Source organism: Hyperolius riggenbachi, chromosome 11 (genome assembly GCF_040937935.1).
Source record: "Hyperolius riggenbachi isolate aHypRig1 chromosome 11, aHypRig1.pri, whole genome shotgun sequence".
Classification (NCBI taxonomy): Eukaryota; Metazoa; Chordata; class Amphibia; order Anura; family Hyperoliidae; genus Hyperolius; species Hyperolius riggenbachi.
The window spans coordinates 212,733,241-212,751,208 of NC_090656.1; the positions used below are offsets into that span (position 1 = coordinate 212,733,241).

The following is a 17,968-nucleotide window of genomic DNA, read 5'->3' on the forward strand; positions in this document are numbered from 1 at the left end:
TTGCCTTGCTGGTTTATTCAAGAGGCATGAGTCAGACAGCTAACTAGAGAGTGAGTCGGAGGAATATTAAGAGTCTTCATCTGAAGGACAAAAAGTTTTCAAAAGGTATTTATTACAAATGTGATTCCTATTCAGTGCATAATCTACACCCAGGAGAACATAGAATACTATTGCTGGAAGTAGCTCCTCCCCTTGGACATTTTAGGCTTTCCTATTGGTCCTTTGATGTGATGGCTTCAATGACTAACTGGGATCTTAAGATTATTGGATCGCACTTGCGATTGCAAGAAATGAGAAACACATTGCGATTGCTGCAAATATTTTGCATGCAGCATGTTTGTGACTTCCGCAAATCGCAAGTGCTGCAGTGTGAATCATCCTATAGGTATATATTGTACACAAGTTTTGCTGATCTCTAGGAAATGCTTTTAAAGGCCCATTCGCACATAAAAAGCGCAGAACGGTAGCACGGGTGATTTTACCGCGATTAGCGCGGTAAAATCATTGTACACTTCCGCGATTCCCGACAATTGTGATCAACGCTTGCTTAAGCACTGTACCGCGATCGCTGAAGAATCACGACATAATGCTGCCGGCAGCACGTTTCGCAATTGCCGTTACTCGCAGAACTCCCCCGATTGGCGGCAATCGTGGCAGTGAGATCACTACCATTCAAAGCTAGCACTTTGGCGATTAGCAGGAATCACTTAAGTGAGAACGGGTCCTTAGATCACCACATTTAAAGAGTCAATCTGATTTGTCCCAGTGGCAGTCGGTATAGCCGAAGAGATCGGCACTACGCTGATGAAAGTTAATGGAAAATAACCCACACCCGCAAATGCGATTTGGCTAAATCACAATAGCAGTGCATGCAGCATTTTTGGAGCGATTGTACTCCAATGCAAGAGATAGGAGTTCTGCAAAATAGCTTTTGAAAAAGCGTTTCAAGGTGATTTTGCAGGCAATTTTCCTGTTTAGCGTGAACCTCCGGACTAAAAATCTACTCAGCAGAACTGAAAAGGCCTAGTGTTTCTTTAACAGTTTCGCAGCATCAGAACTTTGTTTTTCTTACCAAAGGATCATTTTTAGCTGCATTTTTAGCTAAGCTCCACCCATCAAAGAAAACTGCCCGGGCTTTTTTTCCCTGATGCTGTGCAAAGCATGATGGGATTTCCTATGTTGTTGTTCACGTTGACTAGCAACTGGGAGGGGTGATCAGCACACAGGACAGTTGGAACTGTGTCTCATGCTCCCTGTCACCTTCTTTCAACCAAAAAGATGGCTGCCCTCATGAAATCAAACATTTGCCTGTTCTTTTAAAACAGGGTGGGTAAGTGATTATATTACCTATCTATTTTAATTTACATAACTAATGTAACTTAATGACAGTATGTTTGTTTAGGCTGGAGTTCCTCTTTAAGTAAAGTTTTAACTACTTGCTGGATATTCCAGCTTCTGGTGTGTAGCCCCACCCCCCCCCCAGCACAAGAGGTCATCGTCGCCTCACTTATTGGAGATATAGAAGCGCCTATGACCTTTTGGCAGGGAGCGCTGGAAGTCGACAGAATGGAAATTGACATCAGTAGATCCAACAGGTAGTTAATTCTTTATTTTGCACTTAATTTAAAAAAACAAACGCAAATCGAAAGCACTGTACAATTGCAGAAGATTGTGCAATGCTTCCAATTGCAACTGAAAAAAAAAGTGATCGCCGCCGCAAGCCTTACTATGACCTGGATTTGCTTCAGTGCATCAGTTCATACTTACCTCCCGAGTACAGAGACGGTTCTAGACTTTTTGCCGCCTGAGGCATAGTTGTGAGGATGCTCCCCCTCCGCCCCCCCCCCCCCCCCCCCCATTTAGAATGATTGCACAGCACCTAACGTTTTACTGTGCTTCATTTGATGTTCTCACATGACAGGCTGCAGCTCAACATAATAGCACACTGGCTGTGGGTCTGTGACAAACACACTGCTTACCCTCAGCCACTCCATTCCTCCTCAGTCAGGACAGCAGTAGCCACAGGGAAACAGACATTATCTTGCACATTCAGTTGTAACTGACAGCTGCTGATACATACAGTGGCTTGCAAAAGTATTCGGCCCCCTTGAAGTTTTCCACATTTTGTCACATTACTGCCACAAACATGAATCATTTTTATTGGAATTCCACGTGAAAGACCAATACAAAGTGGTGTACATGTGAGAAGTGGAACGAAAATCATACAGGATACCAAACATTTTTTACAAATAAATAAGTGGAAAGTGGGGGGTGTGTAATTATTCGGCCCCCTGAGTCAATACTTTGTAGAACTACCTTTTGCTGCAATTACAGCTACCAGTCTTTTAGGGTATGTCTCTACCAGCTTTGCACATCTAGAGACTGAAATCCTTGCCCATTCTTCTTTGCAAAACAGCTCCAGCTCAGTCAGATTAGATGGACAGCAGTTTTCAGATCTTGCCACAGATTCTCGATTGGATTTAGATCTGGACTTTGACTGGGCCATTCTAACACATGGATATGTTTTGTTTTAAACCATTCCATTGTTGCCCTGGCTTTATGTTTAGGGTCGTTGTCCTGCTGGAAGGTGAACCTCCACCCCAGTCTCAAGTCTATTGCAGACTCCTAGAGGTTTTCTTCCAAGATTGCCCTGTATTTGGCTCCATACATCTTCCCATCAACTCTGACCAGCTTCCCTGTCCCTGCTGAAGAGAAGCACCCCCTGAGCATGATGCTGCCACCACCATATTTGACAGTGGGAATGGTGTATTCTGAGTGATGTGCAATGTTAGTTTTCTGCCACACATAGCGTTTTGCATTTTGGCCAAAAAGTTCCATTTTGGTCTCATCTGACCAGAGCACCTTCTTCCACATGTTTGCTGTGTCCCCCACATGGCTTGTTGCAAACTGCAAACAGGATTTCCTATGCTTTTCTGTTCACAATGGCTTTCTTCTTGCCTCTCTTCCATAAAGGCCAACTATGTGCAGTGCACGACTAATAGTTGTCCTATGGATAGATTCCCCCACCTGAGCTGTAGATCTCTGCAGCTCATCCAGAGTCACCATGGGCCTCTTGACTGCATTTCTGATCAGCACTCTCCTTGTTTGGCCCATGAGTTTAGGTGGATGGCCTTGTCTTGATAGGGTTACAGTTGTGCCATACTCCTTCCATTTCTGAATGATCGCTTGAACAGTGCTCCGTGGGATGTTCAAGGCTTTGGAAATCTTTTTGTAGCCTACGCCTGCTTTAAATTTCTCAATAACTTTATCCCTGACCTGTCTGGTGTGTTCTTTGGACTTCATGGTGTTGTTGCTCCCAATATTCTCTTAGACAACCTCTGAGGCCGTCACAGAGCAGCTGTATTTGTACTGACATTAGATTACACACAGGCGCACTTTATTTAGTCATTAGCACTCATCAGGCAATGTCTATAGGCAACTGACTGCACTCAGACCAAAGGGGCTGAATAATTACGCACACCCCACTTTGCAGTTATTTATTTTAAAAAAATGTTTGGAATCATGTATGATTTTCGTTCCACTTCTCACGTGTACAGCACTTTGTATTGGTCTTTCACGTGGAATTCCAACAAAATTGATTCATGATTGTGGCAGTAATGTGACAAAATGTGGAAAACTTCAAGGGGGCCGAATACTTTTGCAAGCCACTGTAACTGACATCAACTGGTATATTTCAGTTCTGACAAAATCTTGTCAAAACTGGAAAGGATCTCTGTAAGAAGAAAATGGTGAGCCTCTGAGAGCAACTGATGGTGAGGTTAGTATGTAATATTCATTTGCAGCTACATCATGTGTGTATTTTAAATAATTTTACTTGCTTCAGGTTCACTTTAAGCCATAATTCAACCTCCCAGTTTTAATGCATTAGATAGGAAAATTATATTGGTCATATTTAAAGTTTGTGCATGTACTTTTTGCAGTAAATAAATTGAAAGTATATGCCTGGCTTCTTGCAGGCTGCATCCAGTAGCTCATTATTGCCAACAGAGTGGGAGTTTCATCCCCAGCACAGAGCAAGTCACCTGACCCTGCCCACCTCCTCCTACTGCTGAGAAAATTACAGTAATTGTTTTTTACCAGCACTACAACTTTGTAAAAGTCATGGGGGGGGGGGGGGGTAGCTCTGCCCTGTGTTCGCAGTAAAAGTCTGACTGGCGCCCCTTCTCTGCTACTCTTGACTACTTTTGCTGTTCAGTGCAGAATACTTTGCGTGTTGTGTAATAATACGTGTTTTAAACAATATGCATTAAAAAAAGAGAAGCTGAGGTTTTGCCCTTCAGCCCAAACCGTTGTGCTCACGGAATATGAATATCATTTGATGAGTCCCTGCGTATTAGTCAGCGGACATTGATCTGTATTCAGGAGGCGACTCCCGCTCTCCCAGCTGGGTCTCCGCCGGCTTTGCTGCTTCGTACCAGCAGGAATATGACCTAGTACGAGAGGGCCGTCCAGCATGCATTGTCTCCGGAGGAGCAGAAGGCCATGTTACATCATTTACAGATTGCCCGCAAATCTCCTGTGGCTCCATATTAAATTATACATCCAGCCGCGCAGAGCCTGCAGCGAGCCCTGGTAGCGCAGTCGGGATTCAGTGTGTATCTGCGGTGCGAGGTGCCCTTTGCACAGCCTGCTTCAAGAACTGAAACCGGTCGTCCTGGGCTGGCAGAAAAGATGCCTGGACCCTCGTCTTTGTACAATGGGCTGCGCAGCACTGTGTACTAAAGGTAAGACCTTGTTTACTTGGATATTACAGCCTCCTGAATGATATCAGAAAGGCTCATCATATCAGAGCAATCGTTAAGGCAGCGATCGTGCGTCTGTCAGAGAGAGGGAGGCCAAAATAGGCTCTTCTGCGTCACATGGGCTTACAGAGAGCGGTTTATTACATTCGTACATAAGGTGACCTGTACAGAAGAAAAAAACAAAACAATATCAGCTTTTGAAAGCAGCGTTTGGCATTCGTACTCTGCAAGGTCTAGTTGTACCGAAGTGTCCACAAATCTCTTTGCTGCTGCATTTAATACCATGAACACAATATTTCTCCTTTTTTTATTTTTATTTTGGTCCATTTAAGCGGGGGGATGAATGGAGCAATGTCTTGTTTTTATATATTAGTCTGAAAAGTGGGCACTGTACAACCTTTAACACAAAAGAGACGTTTCCATGTGCCGCAGTACACGATGTTACTGAAAGCACTATTATCTGGGCGAGTGCGTCGGGCGGCTGAATAGCTGAGGCGGCGTACAAAGGAATCACTTCCTCCTTGACTTCTTGAGAAGTTCCTCTGGAATAAAACAAGAGTCGCTGTTTAGCAGAGAGTTCTGCGGATTGTTTTTTAGGGGTTTTGAAAACCTTTTTTGGCTTTTGAAGGTTTGCGGTTTGAAATGGAATGTGATTTTAAAGCAGAAGTCCAGGCACAGTTGTTCTATGTGTTGCATTAAGAAAGAAAAAGTTACTGTTTGCAGAAAAAGTTTTGTAAAATACCATCTGGAAAAATGCACAGATCTTCATGTCTGCCTCAGAGACCCCTGGTTGCCTTCTCACTCCAACCTCCAGTCAATCTGAAAGCATGACCTGATAGAGACAGACACACATGAAAGACTACCTGTCAGCAGGGAGGCGTGACTTAATTTGACAGAGCAATCGCTCTACCCCTTTGTATGGCCATGTGACTAAAGAGGGTAGTGGCTCAAACTGACTGGGAGGGAGCAGGCAGCCATATGCCACTGAGGGGGAGATGAGAGTCTATAAACTGGTGCAGCAGATATTTTCTTCGCATATAGTCATGTCACTGACTGTCCTCAGAGGAGCACGCAATCTAATCCCTATCATAGTCATAGTCTATTGTCCTACGATATCATTATTATGTATATATATATATATATAGCACTGACATCTCTTGCAGCACTTTACAGGGCACAGAGTTATGTCACTGACTGTCCTCAGAAGAGCTCACAATATAAATCCCTACTATAGTCAATGTCTAATGACCTACCATATTATTATTATATATTTATGTAGTGCTGATATCTTCTGCAACACTTTTGTCAGGATCTCTCCTGTAGCATGTTCCGTCGCTTGCAGTGGAGCTGCAACTAGGCAGTTCTGACTTGTCTGCTTGCATTTGGTTGCGCATTCGCAGTGAGTCTTATTGTCATTTGCAATCACTCTGCAGTTCAGAGCAGTTCAGGATGCTGTCAGGATTCCTCCTATGTTTTGCTGCAGTTGAACTGCAGCCAGATAGCCCTGGATTTCCTGCATGCATGTTGTTGCATAGTACTGCATGCATTTGTTATGTTAGTCTTTCAGCTAGCAAATGGTAATCAAGCCTGCTCAGGATTGAATGATTACCATTCAGCTGTGTGGGAATTTGCATACCTGCATTCATTGGCTGATGCCAGCATAAAAGTCTGCCTCCCATTTCAGACCCCGCCCGACATAGCATTCAGCTCTCTGAGTTGTCGTTGGGTCTATGCTGGGAAAGTTGTTGTTGTAAAAATGTATAATGTATTTTCATGCCTGCTGGATGTTTGCTTATCTGCGGTGGTCAGTGAAGTCCTTCTGATCCTGATAGTTTGGATTCTGCCAGCACCACTTTGGTGACTGGTAGTATTCCTTCTAGCCGTGTTCTTGAGGACGAACTATAGCAGTGGTTGCCATTAGTTTCACTCCTACCTGTTAGTCTTGTCTATCTCAGTGTGAATGTTGCCGTCGCTGAAACAGCGACTAGATTGGCTGAGCATTCCGTCTGTCTGTCTGTTGTCTGTCTTGTTAATTGCCATTACTTGTGCTTTAGCTAGGGAAGTTATTTGAGAGCTACATTTCATATATTGCACACCAGCACGATATATATGTACTCTAGTCAGTCAGTATTGTATTATTTGTAATATTGTATTGTGTACTGACCTTTGCCTGCCTCTCGACTACGAATCTGCCTAATCCTTCCAATACGATTGACATCTGAATAAACGTCTATGACCCAAGCTTGTTACCGACTACGTCTGTTGTGTATTGTATCACATAGCATCTAGCCTGATAGGCGGCCCGGAGCTGCAGTTGCTCTGGGCAATCTTGCTCCCTTGTTCATTACTCCTGTGTCCATCTGTGGAGCCTCTTCCATTACCCAGCTACATAGCCTTGTTGCTGTGGGTGGTCAGAAAGTATGCCCCCTCAGCATTACAACTTTAGAGAGTACATAGTCATGTCACTGACTGTCCTCAGAGGAGCTCACAATCCAATCCCTACCATAGTCATCGTCTAATGTGCTACCATATTATCATTATTATGTATTTATATAGTGCTGACATCTTCTGCAGGACTTTAGAGAGTACATAGTCATGTCACAGATTGTCCTCAGAGGAGCTCACAATCCAATCCTTACCATAGTCATCGTCTAATGTGCTACCATATTATCATTATTATGTATTTATATAGTGCTGACATCTTCTGCAGGACTTTAGAGAGTACATAGTCATGTCACAGATTGTCCTCAGAGGAGCTCACAATCCAATCCCTACCATAGTCATCGTCTAATGTGCTACCATATTATCATTATATATTTATATAGCACTGAAGTGTGCATGTGACCCAATGCAGGTCAGGTTACACACCGAGTGCCATGTATGCACTCAGGAAAACCGATGGGAGCCGCAGGAAGTATGAGGCAGGGAACACACTTGACTGTTTTCGTGTGCGCTTTCTGCACACAAAAAATTGAGAACTCATGTTAATCAATGTGCTAGTTCACACTTTATGTGTTTCTCGCGCGCAGCAATAAAAAATGACATTCTGCATCATAATTCTGCACATTTTGTCAGTTTTCTGTATCAATTACATCAGCGGCTGTGAAAAAACTTGCACATTTTTCTTCATAGAAGCTCACTTGGTGTGCAGAAAACGTACGCAGAAAAACACGCGCAGAAAACTGAAAGACAAGTGTGATCACTGCCTAAAAAAACAGCGCCCAGGGGTTTAGTAAGTTGTTTCTGCTGCGCAAAATGCTGCAATCAACAAAAGCTCCTCCCTCCATCTCCCCCTCAGGCATGCCAATTAATTTGGACTTCCGAATGCTGGATTTTCGCATAATGGGAGTTTTACTGTATGTATATTAACCTCTTGAGGACCACTGGTTTATAACCCCCTAGTGACCAGGTGATTTTTTTACAATTCAGCACTTTGCAACTTTAACAGTTTATTACCCGGCCATACAACTTAGCACCTGAAATAATTTTACCTCCTTTTCTTCCCACTAAGAGCATTCTTTTGGTGGCTGCAATTCAATTTTTTTTTATTAATTAAAAAAGAGAATTTTTTTTTATAAAAAACAAAACAAAACTTTTATTTTTAAATATTTTTTTATTTTTATTTCATTTTTAAGAAGGAAGGGGGGGGGGGGGTTATAAAATGTATTCCCCCCCCCCCCTTAAATTGGCCCTAGACTGCAATCCATACATTACACTACAATCTGATAGGCATCAGCCTACGAGAGGGATCAGGTTGTGAGCCATTAGGAGGGACAGTTAAGTGACAAGGCTGTCCCCTGTACAGCGCTGCTCTAAATCACAGCTCTGTACACATGTTTATTTGGGGGTTTTTTTGTTACATTACAGCCTGCCAGCTCCGATCGTGGCTGGCAGGCTAATGACAGAGCCCCGCTTTGTTTACCTGCTGGGAACACATGTACATTCCCTACTAACTCTGCCTCCAGGACTTTAACGCCTATTGGAGTTAGGTGGTCCTGAGAGCACCACTCTCCCACCACCGATCGGTGTTAGGTGGTCCTGAGAGCACCACTCTCCCATTAGCGTTAGGCAGTAGGGAGAGGGTTAAACTTTACAATTTTTAGCATTAGTGGTCCTTTAAATTTGAGGAGGGCTGCACATGAATGGGTGGTGGGGAGGAGGTTGCAAAAACAGTCAAGGTGGCCATACACTGGTCGATTTGCCATCAGATCGACCAACAGATAGATCCCTATCAGATCGAATCTGATCAGAGAGGGATCGTATGGCTGCCTTTACTGCAAACAGATTGTGAATCGATTTCAGCATGAAATCGATTCACCATCTGTGAAGCTGCCGCCAAACCACCCCCCCACCCCCTCCTGCATACATTACCTGATCCGGCCGGCGTGAGTCCCCTGGTCTCCGCTGTCTTCTTCTCTGCGCTCGGCTCCAGGGCTCCGGCTTCCAGCAGTTTAAACAGTAGAGGGCGCTCTACTGTTTAAACTTCCTGCCGGGACAGGAAGAAGTGAAGCCTGCTGGACTCGGAGCCCAGTGGAGAAGGAGCAGTGGTGACAGTGGGGACACGCGCCGGCGGAACAGGTAATTTATTGCCGCTGTATTGCGTCGGTCGTTGGACATTCTAACGCCGCTATCGACGCGCTCCTGACCCGCCGGCAATCGAGCGAAATCTTCTGCATGGACAGGAACGACAGGAACTATCGATTTCGGTCGGAAATCGATCGTTCGGTCAATGTTTGCGCAATGATTTCACAGCAGATTCGATCACAGGTGGCCACACACCATACAATAAAATGATCCAATTTTATGGCAATTCGATAAAGACAATCAGTTGTCCAGAAAAATCAAAAGCTTTTTTTTTATTATTATTATTCTTACGAGAATTCTGATCGAATTTCCCATTTTTATTTGATAAAAGAAAAGTGTTGGATTGTTCTGATCAATTTTTATGAAAATTGAATGGTGTAGGGTAGATTGTCAATTTCTTGATGTATAGACCCAAGCAATGTTTTCTGAGTTTTCAATAGGTTTTTCTTTACAACTGGGGATACATTGAACACATATGTGTGGTACATTGGTCAGATTTTTTTGAATGTTACAATCAGTCAAATCAAATTGATTGCAATTCTTGAATTAAAAAGATATTTAAAAAATTGTATGGTGTGTGGCCACCTTAAGGAGTGAATTCATTCATGGATTCATTGAAGTGAAATCTGTACACTTCCTCTTTTCGTATTTCTGGCAAGCTGCCTCTTGATTGGTCGCAGCAGACTTGGGCAGCATACGGTAAGCAGTAGGACTTTGTGACCTATAAGCTGGAAGAATGCCCCGCGTCCCCAGCTGGCGAGCGGTTATATTTATCCCGCAGTCTGCAGCTGTGAATTGATACACCTGATTATGAATTGTGGAAATCATAAAGCTGAACCTAGAGATGTACGTTTAAATGTAATTACGACGACATTACAGCAGGCTCCTCCGTCTGGCCCGCGGCCAGCGCAGACATCAGACGCGCTCTCGCGTACTATTAGGGAACAGCTCTGGCTAATGCGCTCTTGTGGTTTGGTAATTGCCCTTAATCGCCTCGCGGGTCGGCCTGGAACAGGGCAGCTCTCACGTTCGCAAGCCGGCGGTCAGTGACACGTGAAGGGTCAGAATGGCTTGGCGGCTGCATACCTCGCCGTGATGACATCATCCTCTCTGCGATGTGTCCTGTTTATTTGGGAAATTTGTCTTGATCACGGGCTCCTTGTTCTACTGTTTTGCCGCCACACTGAGAAGAAAGATGCTTTTGCTGGTTTGTGCATTTGGCAGCGAATCAGCAGATAATGCGGGGGGGGGGGGGGGGGTGTATCTGTTCCTGTGCAGTGTACACAGCCACTTCCTGAAATCAGGCTTTCTGTCTAATGATGATGTCGCCTGTGTTTGGTAGTGGTTTGTCTGGAGGCCAAATTGATTTAAAAAAAAGCAACTGTATCCATCGAAGTAAGAAGCTGATTATTTTCATTGGTCCAATTCCAATATTGCATATTTCATTTACATAGATTTTGCATCAACTCTTAAAATTCTTAAGTTGGCGATACATCTAGCGATGATGGGCAGATTTGACCAAGAGATAGATTTCTCTCTGATCGAATCTGATCAGAGAGAGATCTGGCAGCTGCCCATACACCGCAAGCCGCTGTCCCCCTAATCTTTTATGTGCCCCCCCCCCCGCCATTTCCTGTGCAGTTATACTCTATTTATGTAGTCCGTGCTGCTGCCGTCCTCCTACTTCCTCATTTGCACTCCCACGTGACTGCTGGCGTTATAGTACGTAGGGTGCGTGTGTGATGTCACAGTGGGCAGCGTGACAGGTAATATATCTGCACCGTGGGGGGCATATAAAACATTAGAGGGGACAACGATTGTGGGTTTTCGTCATGTTGGGCATTCACGATTATCATACTCCGTTACTGCCGCGCACCCAATTGAGCATGTTGGCCGGCCCGACATCTTCCAGCATGTCCCATTGATACATGCGACGGACGGAGGGTGCACCTGCTTTTCTTCAACTAATAAGGTTTCCCAATATGTCCAAGTGCTTTCCCTACAAAATACTGTAACTCAGCCATTGGTGCCTGACAAAGAACCCACAGACCTGAGGTCATTAGCTGATCCAGCCACACAAACTGGATATCTGTCATCGCGTGGATATGACGAGGCACAGAACATTCATATCTCGCTTTTCTCTTGGTGAACAAAGCGCTTCAGGGCTGCAGCCACTTAGGGTCCGTTCTACAGGTGACCAGGATCATTAGAGAGGCTTGCCCAAAGATTCATTACTGTTTTACATACTGGCTTGAACTGGCATTTGAACCTACTACTGAAATCGAAAATTGAATTTTCAAAAGTAGAAGGTGTCAAATACATTTCTGCAGCTATTCTTCCACATCCACGCAAAGCTATAGCATCCCCAGCCACCACACAGGTCTAGATCAACTTGTATACAATCTGGCTTTCTGGGAGCCCCAGTTGTTGAGACTTCTTTTTTGATTGGCCAATAAATAGCCAAGTTTACCACTTTTATGTAGTATGATCTCCTTGATTAGTTGATATCAACTAAAGAACCTGGTCAGGAGCACAGTAACCTGCGACCTACTGCACTAAAGACTGTCACTGCCATAGGCCGCACATTTCTCAAAATTAATTCCTGTGTCCCCTTGCCGTTTGAACAGCAAGATGATGCAATCCACGCAACAGCCCCACCCAAAGAGTCTGACACTAACTCCCTTAAAGAGAATGTGTACTTTTCGATTTGTACAATAAAAAACATACCAATCGAGTCACTGTGATCTCCTGGGTCCTTCTTTGCCGTTTCCGCCACTCTCCGCCGCGGTCCTGCCTTTTAATCGCCAGTTTTAGGCAGTGTTTACAAACAAAAAACATGGCCGCTAACCAGGAAGTCATGTTTGTGTATATACTGTATATATCATGTTACAGTATACTACAAGTTTTATTACATAGTGAATTATCTGCACTCCAGTCTGGGATTAGCATGCGACAGGCAGCAGCTCCCCCCCCCCCCCCCCCCCTCCCTCAGCCTCACAAACTCAGAAAACTGAGAGCAGAGACCTGTCTGTGAGGGATAAACAAAGTACACACACAGCGAACACGGTAAATCCAGCGCTGGACACTTGTGCGCAGCAGCGCAGGAGACTTGGGTGCAGCCGGCGCCACCATAGGCCGTAATAGGAACTACGGCTATCGCAGGCACAGGGAGTAACTTCAGCGCCGTCAGAAGACGGACCTGAAGTTGCTTTTAAAACAATAATTCGGCTTCCAGCAATTGCTGAAAGCCGAATTATTTCATTCCCCCACTATCCATGTCGGCCTGGAGGGGGAATAGTAATTAACACGGCCCGGACTTGTGCGGCAGCAGAATCAGCCATATACTGGCTGTGTCCTGCGCCCCAAATCTCCGGTGCCGTTCTCTCTCGTACGCCACACACAGAGCCTGCAGGGGAGGTGGAGGAGGCGTGCATAACTTCTCCCTATTACAGCAGAGGCAGTGCCTTCCTCTCTGGGTCAACAAAGCTTGACAAAGAAAAGATTAGATTTATTACAAAGACAGTGCAACTAGAAAAGGCTGCAGTAAGCCAGAGCACATTAGATGAGCCGAAAGAGAACCTAAACTGAGAAGGCCACAGAGACATCTTTATTTCCTTCTTAAACATTCCACCTAGCTGGGGTTTTTGCTGATCTTTTGACTGCAGCAGTTTAGGTTACGCCTCTGGAGCATACATGCAGCCAGGGGAATCAGAGTACCTGATTTGTGTACTTCTTCAGGGTCAAGGATTCATAAAATATTAAAAAGTTGTGGATCAGCACAACTCCCAGCCAGCGGGTGTCAGAAACTGCTCTCTCCATATTCCTTTCTGTTCAGGCTTCTTTTAACATGTTTTGGCTTTTGAAGCTGAGATTTGTGCGCATCTTCTTGTCTCCAGCAGAGATAAGCAACTTTGGCCATTCTCCCAGGCTGGGAATTATTTACAGCCAGCCAAGGTGACTGTAAGGAAGAAGGACACTAGATTTATGGTCAAAACATTAGATGGATTTATAGCTTCTCTGTTTTACTTCTTAAGTATACCTGACCCGAGGCAAAGGTACCTGAGGTAAGCACAGGGATATGTTCATGCTAGCACCTCATAACTCTGTGCGTTGTCCATTTGTCACCTCATACCCCCTGGTCCCCGTAATCACTCTGTAAAAATTTTGGCTAAAGTCAAATCTTCAAACAGGAAGAGGTAGGCTTGCCGGGATGCTCCCTCCTATCACCCTTTCATAACCTCCTTTTTCCCATCTCCTTAAAGGGGCACTAAAGTGAAAATCAAGCTACTGTAGCACCATACAAATTAAATGGGTTACAGATGGGGACATCGAACTTGGAGAACGACTTAGGAGTAGTCATGGACAACAAGTTAAATAATGATATTCAATGCCAAGCCAAATCTAATAAAATTTTAGAGTGCATTAACCTCCCTGGCGGTCTATTAAAACCGCCAGGATGGCGACACAGTACTTTTTTTAAAATATTTTTTTTTTAAATCATGTAGCTAGCCTAGTGCTAGCTACATGATGGTCGCTGTGCAGCGGCATCCCCCCACCCCTTCCGATCGCCTCCAGCGATCAGAGCAAACAGGAAATCCCATTCAGACCGAGATTTCTTGTTTGGCTTCCCCGGACGCCATGACGACGATCGGGATGACGTCATCCACGTCATGGCGTCTGGGGGAGTCCCGATCCACCTCTTAGCGCAGTCTGGCGGTGATTGGCCAGGCTGCGCAAGGGGTCTCGGGGGGGGCTCTAACGCGGCGGGTAGCGGTGAATCGGCATGGAGCGGCGGCGATCGGCTTGTACACGCAGCTAGCAAAGTGCAATTTGCAATTTTAGAGCAGATGCAGACTAAGCAACTAAATTGATACGAGGGATGGAAGGTCTCACTTACCAAGAAAGGTTAGATAAACTGGGTTTTTTTAGTCTGGAGAAAAGACGCCTTAGAGGGGATCTAATTTACATGTATAAATACATCAGAAGGCAATATAATAGCTTGGCGGATGAGCTTTTTCTCCCTAGGCCTTCACAAAGGACTAGAGGACATGATCTGCGCATGGAGGGAAAACGTTTTAACCATTTATTTAGGAAAGGGTGGACTGCATTGCCACAGGAAGTAGTTATAGCAAATTCTATATCTGCATTTAAAGGGGGCTTAGATGCTTTCCTTGCATTGAAAGACATCCATGGCTATAATTACTAGGTAATGCCCAGTGGTGTTGATCCAGGGATTTTATTTGATTGCCATCTGGAGTCGGGAAGGAATTTTTTCCCTTTTGGGGCTAATTGGACCATGACTTGTAAGGGTTTTTCGCCTTCCTCTGAATCAACAGGGATATGTGAGGGAGCCGGCTGGTGTTGTACTTTGTTTTCTGGTTGAACTCGATGGACGGATGTCTTTTTTCAACCCAAATAACTATGTAGCCCTGGTAGCATGTACCTAATAGGAAGAACATCAGATATTAAGCTGTGGGTTTTTTTACGTGTTAGCTAGAAAAGTTATTTAGAAATCCTGTCCCTCGCTTAGCAAGCTTAGATCAAAAGCAGAACTGAAGATAATTTTAAAACCATTTCACTTACCTGGGGCTTCTGCAAGCCCCCAGCAGCCGTCCTGTCCAGCGCCGGTCCTCCACGATCCTCCATTCCTCGCCTCTGCTCCGTTTCATTCCTCGACTTGTAAGTGTACTGTAGATATACTTACAAGTATATCTATGTTTTATAAGATATATAAATCCAGCATGAACATTACTCTGTGCTTACTGTATGTAGCTTTGCCTTGCGTTAGGTATTCTTTAATTCAGTGTCCAAGCCTTTGAAGTGCAACTGAACTCTTGCACAGGACAGAAGGAAAACAGAGATAAATGCACCCTGTATGTATTTAGAGAGTTTAACCTGTCTAATTCCCCCAATCTGTGACTAATCACCACTGTAATTTGATCTCTCAGCTGTGTCCCCTGACTGCCTCAACAGAGCAGCTAATTTGTAAACACTGGATGTGAACCCTAAAGTCTGCTTCCATGAAAGCAGGAAGTAGACACCCTGCATATTTATTACATGATTTGTATCAGCGGTAACAAAGAAATGTTTTTTCTCTAAAGCTTATAATGCTTTTGCTTATCTTTTAGAGCAGATAGGAAGTTCTGAGTTCAGGTCCGTGTTAATAGTAACACTTGTCAATGCCTTTGCTTTCTAGTATCAGAGCTGCAAGAAGAAGGTATCAATGCCATCAACCTGCCACTTAATCCAATCCCCTTTGAGCTGGACCCAGAGGACACCATGCTTGGTAAGTAGTTCTTGTGTGAGAGGTTAGATACGGGGTACGGGGGGTACTGACATTCTCTACAATTTAAAAAAATATATATTTTTGGTTTTCAGAGGAGAATGAAGTGAGGACTATGATTGACCCGTACTCCAGGAGTGACCCCAGGTTACAGGAGCTCATGAAGGTATGCCAAAACATGCTATTGTCAACAGGATCAGAATTGGATTTTTGGGGGGCCAAAATAAGTTCATGTTTGTGAGGAATTTGACTTGACGATTGTTCAATGATCAGTTAATATAGCAGTGGCGTAAGAATAACCGTAACATCCAAAGTGGCTGCTATGGGGCCCATAGCCAGGGGGCATGTTGTGTGTTCCCGGGAGCTTTACAGGGTTCCGCTGCGGGGCTAATGGAGACCCACTGCTGGCTCCCTGAGGTGCAGAGTAAGCCTGCGTAGAATAGCAGAGAACTCACCTCTCCGGACTCCACCACTAATATATGTTCTTCAAGTGTACATACAATCCCCCAATCGGTTCTGGGGCAAGTCTGCTAGTCAGAGCTGGGACAAGGTCCTCCAGCACCCAAGGCTGAGACACCAAAGTGCGCCCCTCCATCCCTCCCACGCCAGCCATCACACACTGATTGCTATTAGACTAAGAGGCGCCCCAGCCAGGGCCCCCAACACCTTAATCTCTAGTTATATGGCTTGCAGTCACTGCCATGTATCCCCTTTTCTTATTTCTCTCTGCTTCAAACACAATAGGGGAATGATAGTTGATTGAGTTGTGCGCCCCTCCTACACTGTGCCCTGAGGCTGGAGCCTCTCGGCCTGGCCGCGGTGCTAGTCAAAAAATAATTTTATTTCTTAAAGTGGAACTGTAAAGTGTTTTTAAACACATTGTTTCACTTACCTGGGGCTTCCCCAAGCCCCCAGCAGCCGTCCTGTCCCGCACCGGTCCTGCCCGAGCCGCCGTTCTCCCGCCGCCAGCTACTTTCGGTTTCGCTGCCGGGCCACTGCGCCTGCGTAGCTCTGGCCACGCGTATCCTTTCTTCGCGTCCCCTGCTATTGCAGAGGGGTACGCGATGAAAAGATACGCTTGGCAGGGCTGCGCCGGCGTCGACTTAGAAGTCGATGGCACGTCGGTAGGAGAACAGAGGCTTGGGCAGGACCGGCGCGGGACAGGACGGCTGCTGGGGGCTTGGGGAAGCCCCAGGTAAGTGAAAAAATGTGTTTAAAAACACTTTACAGTTCCGCTTTAAGTTTATATTTTAAAAAATAAATAATGTAAAAGACTTCTATTACTAAGTGTCAATTTTTTTTAACAGATAGAAAACAATTGTTATTGACAATAGACATTTTACACAGGTGAAACTTGAAAATCAGAATATTGTGCAAAAGACCATTTATTTCAGTAATTCAACTTAAAAGGTGAAACTAATATATGAAATAGGAACCCTTTGCAGGTGCTTTAAATGAATTAGCCGATTAGAGTCTGAGACTGAGCCCAGAACATGAAACATTTTCACAATATTCTGATGGAATGAGATTTTGATTTTAAAGAGACACTGAAGCGAAAAAAAAAAATTATGATATTATGATTTGTATGTGTAGTACAGCTAAGAAATAAAACATTAAGATCAGATACATCAGTCTAATTGTTTCCAGTACAGGAAGAGTTGAGAAACTCCAGTTGTTATCTCTATGCAAACAAGCCATTAAGCTCTCCGACTAAGTTAGTCCTGGAGAGGGCTGTTATCTGACTTTTATTATCTCAACTGTAAGTGAACTGTTTACTTTTCCTCTGCTAGAGGAGAGTTCATTACTTCACAGACTGCTCTGAAAGACTCATTTTGAATGCTGAGTGTTGTGTAATCTGCACATATTATAGAATGATGCAATGTTAGAAAAAACACTATATACCTGAAAATAAAAGTATGAGAATATTTTATTTGCTGCTAATCTTCTAGTAATTATTCATAGTACACAACCAATTCACTATATCATATTTTTTTTTCCGCTTCAGTGTCTCTTTAAGGTTCTTATAAGCTGTAAGCCATAATAATCAAAATGATAACAAATAAAGGCTTGAAATATCTCGCTTTGCATGTAATCAGTCTATTTCATAGATTAGTTTCACCTTTTAAGTTGAATAACTGAAAAAAGGACGTTTGCACAATATTCTACTTTTTCAAGTTTCACCTGTATTGTACAAATAATAAATGTAAAGTCCAATTCTGGAGTATAGGCGAACCAGGCAATTGTCAAGGACATTAACCACTTCAGGACCACAGGCTTTACCCCCCCCCCCCTCCCTTCCCCTGAAAAGACCAGGCCATTTTTCACAAAAATGGCCACT

At 44.2% G+C, this 17,968-nt stretch overlaps 1 protein-coding gene across 2 annotated transcripts in view; it reads left to right on the top strand.

The window, feature by feature from the left end:
- The window catches only part of PARVA (parvin alpha), a 169,004-nt gene that overhangs the window by 92,376 nt on the left and 58,660 nt on the right, over window positions 1-17,968 (top strand). Inside the window, exons 1-3 of one of the 2 annotated variants that reach the window (XM_068261527.1) lie at window positions 4,448-4,745; window positions 15,544-15,633; window positions 15,726-15,796. In XM_068261527.1, the coding sequence (XP_068117628.1) occupies window positions 4,718-4,745; window positions 15,544-15,633; window positions 15,726-15,796 (189 nt within the window). In that variant the 5' untranslated portion in view covers window positions 4,448-4,717. Of the gene's footprint in view, window positions 1-4,447; window positions 4,746-15,543; window positions 15,634-15,725; window positions 15,797-17,968 lie in introns of those variants that run through there. The other variant, XM_068261526.1, reaches the window with a different exon arrangement.